This window comes from Lolium rigidum, chromosome 2 (genome assembly GCF_022539505.1).
Source record: "Lolium rigidum isolate FL_2022 chromosome 2, APGP_CSIRO_Lrig_0.1, whole genome shotgun sequence".
Taxonomy (NCBI): Eukaryota; Viridiplantae; Streptophyta; class Magnoliopsida; order Poales; family Poaceae; genus Lolium; species Lolium rigidum.
The window spans coordinates 204,105,725-204,118,952 of record NC_061509.1 but is presented as its reverse complement, the minus strand read 5'-3'; the positions used below and the strand labels follow the sequence as shown (position 1 = coordinate 204,118,952).

The window sequence follows — 13,228 nt, the reverse complement described above, 5'->3', positions numbered from 1 at the left end:
TGAAGGTTTGGCAGGATTCAATAGGCAGGAAGACCATCATGGCATTTCAAACACTATTCTCCTATTGGGACACATCAACACTATTCTCCGGTGTACACAGGCTTCCTCTTCTCAGCGAATGCAGCTAGGCCCTCGAGGCGATCTCGCGTGTGCAGCAGCTGGTCGTAGCATTCCCCTTCGACAGCCAGCGCAGAGCCCATGTCTGATACCCCCATCCCTTGATCGATGGCCTTCTTGGCCATTTTTATGCCCAGAGGGCCCTGCAGAAACAACTGAGTTCAGAACAGCTACAATGATGGACCTGTACATTGCCATGTGTGCCATGTCATACAAAATTGCTCAACAGAACTCTAAAGTCTGAACTCATGAACAATTTTATGCTCATCCTTTTGGGCTTCATAAGTTCATATAATAACCCGATGCTATGCGAACACCGATATATTTTTTGAGTAGTATATATGTCAGAACTGGGAAAGGTTCTTACTTTCTTTGTTATCTCACGAGCGACTTCAAGAGCTTTGTTGTAGGCCTCCCCAGCTGGAACGCAGTAGTTTGCTAGTCCTGCCGGTGCAGATATACGTTTAAGTGCTCCTTGAAGAACCGATGATAGTGGGAGAAAAATGCGATAATGCTAGTGTTACCCATCATGACAGCTTCAGCGGCGTCGCATCTACGACCTGTGAATATCAGTTCCTTTGCTCTGGACCTTCCGATAATCCTTGGAAGGCGCTGCGTGCCGCCGGCTCTGTATATTAAAGCAAAGGGAGGTTATCTGCTGAAGAACATTTTTGTTCGGTAAAAGGAGTTTTTGTTGACCCAGTAAGTGGAATAAAGGAATAAACCAACAAGAGTTCATCCCTGGTCTCTGCATAGCATGATGCACACAACCCATCAGCAGAAGAACATACTCTAGCTAGTTTTGGAGGAAGGTTTCTGTATGGTGTGGTAGAAAGAAAGCAGATATACTTACCACAATTAAAAGCACGCAACATGCAAATTTCATTACAATTACAGTGTCAACTTGCATTCCACAAGGAAATGAATTTGGTGCATGTGCTGCCTTGTCACTAAAATAGCAATGGTAAGGTGTCACTTGGATGTTATTATGGATTCTCCAGTTAGTTTGAATTATTCCAGTGTACATGTAAGTGCGCAAAAGAAAATAAAAATCATGAATCCTCATTAGAAGCTGATTCCAAGTCACAGAGGATGCATGACTCATCTTTCTGAATTCGAATAGGATTAGATGAGTCTTACTCTCCGCAGCAGAGCACAAACCATTCCAAGGCGAAAATATGCCATTTTTTCAAGGCATCTCAATAACTTCTCAAACAATTTACTGACGAAAGTAGAGCACTGGGTTGGTTGCATACCCAGGAATAATAGCAAGGCCTGTCTCTGGCAGACCAAGGGTTGCATTTTCTCCTGCAAACCACGAGGACGGCATTCATTAAAATATTTCAAAAAACTGGAGAAAGCTTGTGTTCATAAGATGGAAAATTTCAGTGAACTGAAACAAGAGCAGCACCACATATACACATATCACATGACAGAGCAAGTTCTAGCCCGCCACCCAAAGCCGCTCCTTCAATGACAGCAATTGTTGGAATGGGGAGTGCCTGTTCAAACAAGCTGCATGATATAAGAACAATTTACACATATAGAACAACCAATGATAAATGTTAAGAGAAACAAATATTCATCATTTGAATATAAACCCATTTCGAAAAGAAAAAAAAATCATTTGAATATAATTTACACAATGAAATGATTAATCATTACTTATGTCATCGATATACAATTATCGATTCGATATGGATGCAGAAGGGCATGCTCCAGGTACAAACCTCAACGTACGAGAATGTAGACCTTAACGAATTAGTATATTCTTGAACTTGCGAAGAACTCATGAGCCTCCTTTCCTGAGAAAAATAAATGCTCTCAGATGTTGACGGTGTGCATTATGCGCAAGACCTCCATGAAGCAGTAGTACAAACTACAGAATTCGAGTCTTCACATGGTTTCAACATTCACCTGAAATTGGCCCTACAGCAAAGGCCAAGGTTGATGTTTGAAATATTGGGCAAGTAACAGTGTCCTAGTTTTTCAATAGTAGTAGCAGATAGGTAAAACAAATCGGTTGAGAAATCAATATCGGCTGTCCTGTACGAAGATGAAATTTTAGTAACTACAAGGACCATGCTCACAATGCTTTTATTTATGCATCTGATAACCCACAGCTACTCATCTTTAAGCCACACTCTCGTTAGTGGTTGACCCCACTCCTTCATGTCCTTTCTAGCAAGATCTTCTTTCTTGTCTCCAAAACTTAGATATTGCTTTCCATACAGTCACAGCCATTAGTCTTTCTTTTTGATAACCCACTTTACTAGAGCATCTTCGATTTCTTTGCAACATTTTTTTTTGTGCAGTGATTTCCACTTTTCCACACCAAGAAGTTCACCGGTCCTTTTCCCCCAAAACTTTGCACGAGGTCTGCTAAATCTTATCATCCGGAACTGGCACATGCACCTCAGCTGTTCTATCATGTGTCATACTGAAGCATGTACCATAGTACTGTGACCCTGTCTGAAATGCCCGGTTAACAAGCCAAGCAGAGTAAAAATAGACCTTGAGATCGGCGCCCGCGCAGAAAATTCCTGGCACGGAGCTCGCGACCAGGACGACCTTGGCCGTCGCGTCGGCCTCGATCTTCCCGATCGCGGCCCGCAGCCTCCTCATCAGCTCCCAGTTGATGGCGTTCTTGACCTCTGGCCGCTCCAGCGTTAGCTCCACGATCCCTGCTCCCCACAGCAATTTGGGACCGCCGATATGGGGGATTTCAGATCAATTGTCACAGAGGGGGTGAGTGGGTTTAAGAGAAGCGGTGAGGTGAGTGGGTTTGCGATCACGGACCGGAGTCGGGTGCCGAGAGCTTCTTCAGGCGCACGGGCTCCGGCTGGGCGAGGATTTGGAGCTCGCGCACGCGGAGGGATCTGTGGGCAGGAGCGGCTGCTGAAGCGTGGCGGCCGGCGACGGCGGCGAGGAGGAGGCCCCGCGAGGTGCGCATTCTGGAAGGAGGCCGACGCGAGCTGAAAGGTGGAGTGTGATCTTGGACAGTGACGCTCGCAGTGGTGTCTTTGAGAGTGTGTGCCGTCAAGTCAAGCCCTTTTGGGAAAGGAAAACATGATTCTGGAAAGGCTGGAGCAAGAAAAACATGGGCATCCCGCATCCCCTGGCCGTGAGCGTCATTTCATTTTGCAATTTAATTTTGGTCACCACTTACTTCTCAGGCGCGTACTTATTTGCTGAAAATGACACCAAGCGACGCACTTTGCAAGTTTATATCACATTTTTATTGTCACGTGCGAGCAAAAGTGGCGAATTTCTATACCAGTGGAGATGATTTTCTGAGACACTTGAAAATAAAATACTGAAGAAACACCACTACATTGGATGTCAAAGGATAAAAAGAGAGGTTAGGAATCATCCACCGAAAAAAAGCTCCAACACGGATTTCACTTTTCTCAATAAAACATTCAGGCAAATCATGTGAAACACAATCCAACATATATGCGGAAGATCCTAGTCGACAATCACCATTATCCTCGTTCATGGCCGACCATGCAAGAAGTTGTACACTTGTACATGGCGCGACAACATGGGCTAGGTGACACGGTCATATTTGGCGTAAATTTTCTTAAATAATGCTAATATTCGTTGACTAATGATTTATTGTGTTATATTTGAAGTGTTTTTTCGTAGGCAAGGCTTAAAAACCATGTGTCGGATTCAAGGTTGTTTGCCATGAAGATAAGCACATGCTTTGAGTTTTGGCATCGAAATGTTTATTTGAAGAGATGAATATTATTATCAATGAGAATAAAGCAATGAAGAAGGAGCTATTGTGTAAAACTCAAAGGTAGTCATGATCTAACTTATGTTTAAGCAACGGAGGATCCGAAAATCTCTTAACTTATATTCAAGAGAAAAGGATTCTAGAGAGATTCGTAGAATTAGAAGAACTTCTCTTTTGAACGAGATGATAAAAAAGAAATTAAGATCTTGCGAGAATGAAGTGAAGAGAAGAATTTAAGCGGAAATACATTTGTACACCCAAGCATGGGTGTGGGTGTACTCTTTGCCTTTGGATCGTTGGAGATTCGTGCAAAATTAAATGCCATGTGAGAGAAGCCATTTGTCATCTATTTCCTCCATTTTCTGGAAAGGTAGTGGGTCCCATGTACAGGGGCAAAAGCCACCCGACAAGGCTTTTGACCCCACGCCCCGCTGCTGCTTTTCTTCTCTCCCGACAAGGTATATCATTGATAAACACATCTAAGACATGGATGATATTACACATCACACGTATCCGGTACAAGAATGATTCCTTCCTTAGATGTCATCGGCTAACAAGGATCCCAAAATAAAAACCTAAACTACTTTGACAACTCGGTACTGAACGAGAGGAACACCACAGCTAAAACATTGACTGCATTGCTAACTGGTGATACGTCTCAAACGTATCTATAATTTCTTATGTTCCATGCTACTTTTATGATGATACTCACATGTTTTATACACATTATATGTCATTATTATGCATTTTACGGCACTAACCTATTGACGAGATGCCGAAGAGCCAGTTGCTGTTTTCTGCTGTTTTTTGTTTCAGAAATCCTAGTAAGGAAATACTCTCGGAATTGGACGAAATCAACGCCCAGTGGTCTATTTTTCCACGAAGCTTCTAGAAGACCGGAGGAGATACGATGTGGGGCCACGAGGTGGCGACACAACAGGGCGGCGCGGCCCAAGCCTTGGCCGCGCGGCCCTAGCGTGTGGGGCCCTCGTGACGCCTCCTGACCTGCCCTTCCGCCTACTTAAAACCTTCGTCGCGAAACCCCCAGTACCGAGAGCCACGATACGGAAAACCTTCCAGAGACGCCGCCGCCGCCAATCCCATCTTGGGGGATTCAGGAGATCGCCTCCGGCACCCTCGCCGGAGAGGGGAATCATCTCCCGGAGGGTCTCGCATCGCCATGATCGCCTCCGGATCGATGTGTGAGTAGTCCACCCCTGGACTATGGGTCCATAGCAGTAGCTAGATGGTTGTCTTCTCCTCATTGTGCTATCATGTTAGATCTTGTGAGCTGCCTATCATGATCAAGATCATCTATTTGTAATGCTACATGTTGTGTTTGTTGGGATCCGATGAATATTGAATACTATGTCAAGTTGATTATCAATCTATCATATATGTTATGCTCTCCGTTGCTAGTAGAGGCTCTGGCCAAGTTGATACTTGTGACTCCAAGAGGGAGTATTTATGCTCGATAGTGGGTTCATGCCTCCATTAAATCTGGGACGAGTGACGTGAAAGTTCTAAGGTTGTGGATGTGGCTGTTGCCACTAGGGATAAAACATCGATGCTTTGTCTAAGGATATTTGTGTTGATTACATTACGCACCATACTTAATGCAATTGTCTGTTGTTTGCAACTTAATACTGGAAGGGGTTCGGATGATAACCTGAAGGTGGACTGTTTAGGCATAGATGCATGCTGGATAGCGGTCTATGTACTTTGTCGTAATGCCTTGATTAAATCTCATAGTACTCATCATGATATATGTATGTGCATTGTCATGCCTTCTTTATTTGTCAATTGCCCAACTGTAATTTGTTCACCCAACATCTGTTTATCTTATGGGAGAGACACCACTACTGAACTGTGGACCCCGGTTGAAAGGATCGTATGCCGCACCTAGAGGGGGGGGGGGGGGGAATAGGTGCTAACCATTTTTTAGTTCTTTTTCAATTTAGGCTTGACACAAAAGGTAAATTCTCTAGATATACAACTAAGTGAATTTACCTATATGACAAGGATATCAACTAACAAGGTATAGCTACGCAATAGTAGATAGAGTGAGATAGAGGTAACCGAGAGTGGAGCACGCGATGACACGGAGATGATTCCCGTAGTTCCCTTCCTTTGCAAGAAGGTACGTCTACGTTTGGAGGAGTGTGGTTGCTACGCAAGCCAAACCAACAGACCACGAAGGCTTCACTCGGATCTCCCGTGAGCAACGCCACGAAGGCCTAGCCCACTTCCACTAAGGGATTTCCTTGAGGCGGAAACCGGGCCTTTACAAAGTTCTTGGGGCACACATCCACAACCAAATTGGAGGCTCCCAAATCTGTAACAATACAACAACCAACAACAACACATCAACAACAAATCAACTAGGGAACCAAATAGGAACACTAGCATGAGATCCCTCAAACAAGAGAGGGGGAAATGAAGAACGCTTCGGTGAGGATGTAGATCGGTGTCTTCTCCTTCGAATCTCCAAAGATCAAGAGCTTTGGTTGGGGAAGGAAGGAGATCTTGCAAATCTTGACTTTCTTGAGGTGGCTCTAATGGAGGTGGCTTGGCAGATTTCTTGTGTAATGATTGAGCAAGCAACCAAGGTAGAAGAAGGGGGTATTTATACCCCGTCTCAAAAATGAGCCGTTGCAGCCTACGGGGGCCGGATAATCCGGCCTAAGTAAGGGCCGGATAATCCGCCCCCCCCGGATAATCCAGCCTCGCGGAACAAAACCGTGACAAAATCCGGCCAAAAGTCCGGCCCTATGCCGCAGAAGCTTTTCTTCCGGTCCTCAGCCAAATTCGGGGGGGGGGCGGATATTTCCAAATATCCGGCCCGGATAATCCGGCCCCGGTACAATATCGGGACATTATCCGGCAAATGTCCGGCCCCCATACCGAGCAGACATTTCCTCGAAGACTTAGCCAAAAACAGGGGGCCGGATATTTCAACAATATCCGGCCCGGATTATCCGGCCCGGCCAATCTTTTTCTGATAACTTTTGACAGACGATCAAATCCAACACACATGAATTAATATCTATGTAATCCCCGTACCACTTAATCAAACATTAGTGTATCACATATATTGACATCAAACACACAAAACATAATGTGAGAGATGTTCTTTCAATCTCCCCTTTTTGGTGTTTGATGACAATATACGGATTTGCAAAGGAATCACTATAGAGACAAGCATGATGGCAAAACATAGAGGCACTCCCCTACATGTGTGCATATAAGTAATTTGCATTTGAATACAAATACACAACACATAGGAGTATGGTGCCTCAACACAAGAGATATCCAACATGAGCTCTAACAAAAGACATTGACACATATGAAGTTGAGATAGGATGCAAGAAATCATACCCATGTGTAGATATATAATGCGGAGATATAGCATCACACATAATGTAGTATCCTTGATCTCAACACATAGAAATCCGAAAACCATAACAATGTCTCACACCACAATGTCTCACACCACATAGCACATAGTTTGAACGGCACACAAACAAACCAAATATATCAAATAAAGAGGGAACACAAGCACTATAAGAATGATAGACGCATATGCTTGTGCCCAAACCATGCAAATCCCCGAGAATCCTAATAGAACACTTCTCCCCCTTTGGCATCGAGACGCCAAAAAGGGACAAGCGCGATGCTACACGTCCCATGGGAATCACTCGGAGGCATCATCATCATCGGACTCGTACGCCGCATCCTCTTCTTCCTCATCGCTGTCGGTGCATCCGGGGAACGGCGAGAGGTGTTGGACCTTTGAAGGCAATCATCAAGATCACTCCATGGAACCTCGTGCCGAGTGCCATCCACCGTAACCCCGGTGAGCCGGAGGCCGAGGCGGGGGTCCTTGATCACCACCGAGCTTGTGAAGAATAACCGCCCGAGTATGCTTAATCTCGTAACGCTCTCGGCTAGCCGCATAGTTCTCCTTATGGATCTCAATGTTCATGCAAAGGATGTGGCGCTGGAACCAACTAAGACGGGTCACTTGCTTCCTCATAGCCGGGACATCACGATGACGAGCGGTGAGCATAACCACTAGAACGAGCATCACCCATGAAAGAGTCGGGAGCAGTACAACCGAAGAGACCGGCTTAACCTTGTAGGCCTTCTTGACATGGTGCTTCACCAAATGGTACCCACTCAAGTCTTCACCAACCACAGCCTACAGTAGTTGTTGATGAGAAGCCGAATGTAGGGAGCATAGGGTATGGAGGTCCGGAGACCATGGCATCATGGATCTCATGGAAGATAAAGTCCATGACATCAAGATTGAAGTTCCGTTCCTCATTCCCATCACGAGCACACTTATAGCCGAGGTGCATAAGGTTCACAAGGACTCCCGTGAGAGCATCATTGTTACCACCACTTGGGCAAATGGTTGCCCGAAAGAACCGAAGAAGCCGATTGTATATGGGAAGCAGCCCCTTAGAAAACCAATTCTTCCCGCTCGAGGTATAGAGATGCACAAGAGCATTCTTATCCGTCCGTCGTGGTCCATGAAGGCGACGACCCCCATCAACAGAACTCCAAGAAAACCAAAGCAAATTGGCGCAGAGTGGCACCGCAGCGTGAGTGGAGCCACTCATCCATTCCATAGTGTGTTCCTCATCTTTCTTGATTGCCAAAGTGGCAAAGAATTGCTTCACCAAATCGGGCTATAGTCACATTGAATCTTCATGATATCATGCAAACCCAACCTTCCAACCTACCCGCATTGCATCTTCAAAGTGATTGTTTTCAGCCGTAATGTCCACATCGATATCTTGCATGGGTCTCGCATTCTTCATGGGCTCATAGATGTCCTTGTAGATGAATTCTCGCTCAATGCACCGCAATCTCCCCGCCCTCAATCTCTTCATCCCTTGGGACATCTTCATACCAGCTTCTTCATGCGAATAGCGGAATAAGAGACTGGGTCCATGGCCTTGTAGTTCTCCCTCACTTCCTTGTTCTTCTGCCTTGAGGTGACGGACTTGCGAGGTGCATTGGGTGCATACTCGTCACTAGATCGATCATGCCTTGAGCGTCTCCGACCACCCCGAGAAGCACCACCTGTGAGAAGCAAAGGCGGGTAGCAACGGAAAGGTAATGCTCATAAGTCATGTAAGATACAGTAATATACTCGAGAAGCATGCTATAAGTCAGTACAAATCTAGACATGATAGATTGAAGCAAAAAACTGCAGCGACGATGAAGCTCCAGGCCGGATAATCCGGTGTCCCCTGGGGCGGATATCCGGCCCGGCCGGATAATCCGGCCGGCCGGGGGCGGATAATCCGGCCCTGCGAGATATGCAGTTTTCCAATCAAAAGCTTGTCTAAGACTAGATCGGCCTCATAGCACGCAAGAGGAGTACACTACAATCGATTTGGAACAACTAGACACCAATTCCACCAAGAAAATAGCACATATAAAACACAACATCTAGGGTTAGAGATTGTGAATCATACCCACATCCATTGTGGAAACCGCTTGGAGGAGAAGGTAGCTAGGGAGGAGATGCACCCGATCCACCCAAGAACTCCGAGAGGGGGCGAACGGAGCGTCTCCGGCGAGGAGGAGGAGGTCCGGCGATCTTGAGAGGAGAAAGAGAGAGAGAGGCGCGTGGGGGAGAGGTGTGAACCGTTTCCCCCCCGTGGCCTCGTCCTCAACCCTTTCAAGATTTGCCCAGTGCCGGATAATCCGGCCCTAGCTTAGGGCGGATAATCCGGTCGGGCCGGATTATCCGGTAGTCTCCGGGGCCGGATTATCCGGGTGCTGGAAAATTCCGTAAACACCGGAATCCGGCCCATCTTTCGTTGGTTATTTGCAATACCCATATGTGATGCAATGATGTATCACGTCACATATAAGGTGCAAATTTACCAATAAGATGGAGCAACCAAGATCATCCGACCGAACCACCTCAAACTCCAAGTTTTTACCAAACATGACAAATGAGCAAGATGGAAATGGCTTATAGGGGAGAGTAGGCTTAGGTTTTAGAAGATACAAACTGTTGATGGTACATGGTCACTCAAGTTTGCAAGATATGAGCAAATAAGGCCAAACTAGAGTGATTTCCCATAAGAACATGGAGTTGTCAAATAAGAGGCGATAAGATCCAAATAACTCCAACTCTTCACAAAGAAGAGTGTGGTGGCCTAGGCCACCATGTATGAGTGTTGTGGCATGGCACCGCGAAGATATATCTTGGGTCCAAGCCACTACTCATCATTGAAGCTCACATATCAACATATGATATAACGAGAATGATTTCTTAATGTTGGCATTATGGGGGGAGGGATAGCTCAATAATTTAAACCGCACTCCCCTATTTCCATGCCCACATCTAAACCAAATAAAGTTTTGAGACGAAGGTGTGTTTGCAAGATGGTCAAGCTATACTCCTTGAATCAATGATATTTAGCTCATTCCTCAAATAAGAGAACCTTGCTTCATCAAGAGGCTTCGTGAATATATCGGCAAGTTGATCTTTGGTAGGAACATAGATAAGCTCAATATCACCCCGGCAACATGATCCCTAATGAAATGATTCCGGATCTCAATATGCTTCGTTCTTGAATGTTGCACCGGATTATAGGCAATCTTGACGGCACTTTCATTGTCACATAATAGAGGCACTTTGTCACAAATGACACCGTATTCCTTTAAAGTTTGCCTCATCCATAACAATTGAGTGCATCCACTTGCGGCGGCAACATATTCGGCTTCTGCGGTGGAGAGAGATATACAATTTTGCTTCTTAGAAGACCAACACACCAAGGACCTACCAAGGAATTGGCAAGCCCCGGAAGTTGATTTCCTATCATCCTTGTCACCCGCCCAATCCGCATCGGTATAACCATTGAGAATAAAACTTGAGCCTTTGGGGTACCAAATACCATATCTTGGGGTATCAACCAAATATCGAAAGATTCTTTTGAGAGCCATCATGTGGCTCTCTTTAGGAGAAGCTTGATACCTTGCACACACACCAACACTCAACACTATGTCCTGGTCTAGATGCACAAAGGTAAAGCAAGGATCCAATCATGGAGCGATATACCTTTTGATCCACCTCTTTACCATTGGGATCTAGTGCAAGATGACATTTGGTAACCATAGGAGTGGCCACACCCTTCATCTCGGTCATCTTGAACCTCTTGAGCATGTCTTGGAGATATTTTGCTTGGTTGATGAAGGTTCCTTCCCTCAATTGCTTGATCTCAAATCCAAGGAAGAACTTCATCTCTCCCATCATAGACATCTCAAACCTATCGGTCATAAGCTTTGAGAATTCATCATTGAAAGCTTTGTTAGTAGATCCAAATATAATATCATCAACATATAATTGGCAAACGAAAAGCTCCCCATTGACCCTCTTAGTAAAAAGAGCGGGGTCGATTAGCCCAACATCAAACCCACTGGCCTACCAACAATTCCTTAAGGTGCTCGTACCAAGCTCTAGGAGCTTGTTTGAGACCATAAAGTGCTTTATCAAGCTTGTAGACATGGTTAGGAAAGTTGAGATCCTCGAACCCCCGGGGTTGCTTAACATAAACCTCTTCATGCAAAGGACCATTAAGAAAAGCACTTTTCACATCCATTTGTTGTAACTTAAAGTTATGATGCGAAGCATAAGCAAGAAGGATACGGATGGACTCAAGGCGAGCCACGGGAGCATAGGTTTCTCCAAAGTCAATACCCTCAACTTGAGAGAACCCTTGAGCCACCAATCTTGCCTTGTTCCTCACAACATTTCCAAACTCATCTTGCTTGTTCTTGAAAATCCATTTAGTGCCTATAACATTGCGGCACTCCTTAGGCTTCTTTACTAAAGTCCACACTTTGTTGCGCTTGAAGTTATTGAGTTCTTCATGCATAGCTTCCAACCAATCCGAATCTTCAAGGGCTTCAAATACTTTCTTGGGTTCCACTAAGGAGATATAAGCATGATGATGGCTAAAGTTCGCCAATTGCCTTCTTGTGGAAACCTTTGCCCTTACATCACCAAGAACCTTGTCATGAGTGTGTCCACGAAGTTCGAGGTTCCTTTCTCTTCTTGCTAGACGACGGGCCTCGATCTCCTCCTTGGTCTTTCTAGGCCTTGGAGGTGTCACTTGATCAACTTGATCATTTGGGTCCCCGTCTTGACCTTGAACTTGAGCTTCTTCAATTGCTTGGGGTTGCTCAATCTCATGTGCTTGATCTTGAACAATGTTCTGAGAAGGGCAAGAGTTGATTGGATCCTCATTGGAGCCATTATGAATGATTGGTTGATCTTGACCTTGATCTTGTCCTTGATCTTGCACATAAGAGGGAGGGTCTTGTTCTTGTTCTTGGGTTGGTGCATCATTTGCTTCACTAGGTAAGGTTTGTTGATGTTGAGAAGATGAGGGCTCCACCGTGGTAGAGCATAGTTCTTCCCGAGACGCCACACCGTGTCCCTCAATGGGGCTGAAAAATCCCACACCCATTCTTACTATGGCATCTTGAGGTATTTCATCACCTGCACAAACATCAACTTGCCCACTTGGGAGCCATCATTTTCTTCGAACTTCACACTACAAGATTCAATGATAATCCCGGAGGATACATCAAAGATTCTATAAGTGTGAGATTCGGCACCGTAACCAACAAATATACCCTCCAAAGCTTTAGGAGCGAATTTAGATAAACGAACTCCTTTGATTTTGTAGAAACACTTACACCCGAACACCTTGAAGTATGAGATATTAGGCTTGTTCCCTGTGAGTATTTCATATGGAGTCTTGTTCAAGCCCTTGCGGAGATAGAGCCGGTTGGAGGAGTGACAAGCGGTGGAGATGGCTTCGACCCAAAAGTTATAGCGGGATTTATACTCCGCCATCATAGACCTTGCCATATCCATAAGAGTCCGGTTCTTCCTCTCCGCAACACCATTTTGTTGAGGGGTGTAAGCAGCGGAATATTGATGACGAATCCCCTCATCACTAAGAAAATCATTGAGTGTGTAGTTCTTGAACTTGGAGCCGTTGTCACTTCTTATTGCCATAATGAGGAGGTTGTGTTGGCGTTGCACCTCGGTAGCAAAGTCAATGAATATTTGTTGAGTCTCATCTTTCGTCTTGAGAAAGTAGACCCAAGTGTATCTTGAGTAGTCATCGACAATCACCAAGCAATGTTTCTTCGCACCAAGACTCGCATGAGTAACGGGACCAAAGAGATCCACATGAAGGAGCTCCAAGATCCTCTTGGAAGAGATAATGGTCTTGCTTGGATGAGGAGAGTCATGCATTTTGCCTTCAACACAAGCCCTACAAACACGATCTTTGGCAAAAGACACATTTTCCATTAGTCCCACAATAT

General features: G+C 45.2%; 1 protein-coding gene across 1 annotated transcript; it reads right to left on the bottom strand.

Moving 5' to 3' along the window:
* Positions 1–3,070, bottom strand: LOC124687996 (probable enoyl-CoA hydratase 2, mitochondrial). The gene is made up of 8 exons (XM_047221715.1): positions 2,917–3,070; positions 2,632–2,801; positions 1,848–1,922; positions 1,529–1,619; positions 1,374–1,425; positions 642–745; positions 485–561; positions 1–260 (listed from the first exon to the last, which is right to left on the bottom strand). The coding sequence occupies exons 1-8, from the start codon at positions 3,068–3,070 to the stop codon at positions 81–83; spliced, it is 903 nt and encodes a 300-aa protein (XP_047077671.1). The 3' UTR covers positions 1–80.
* Between the last annotated feature and the right edge of the window lie 10,158 nt (positions 3,071–13,228).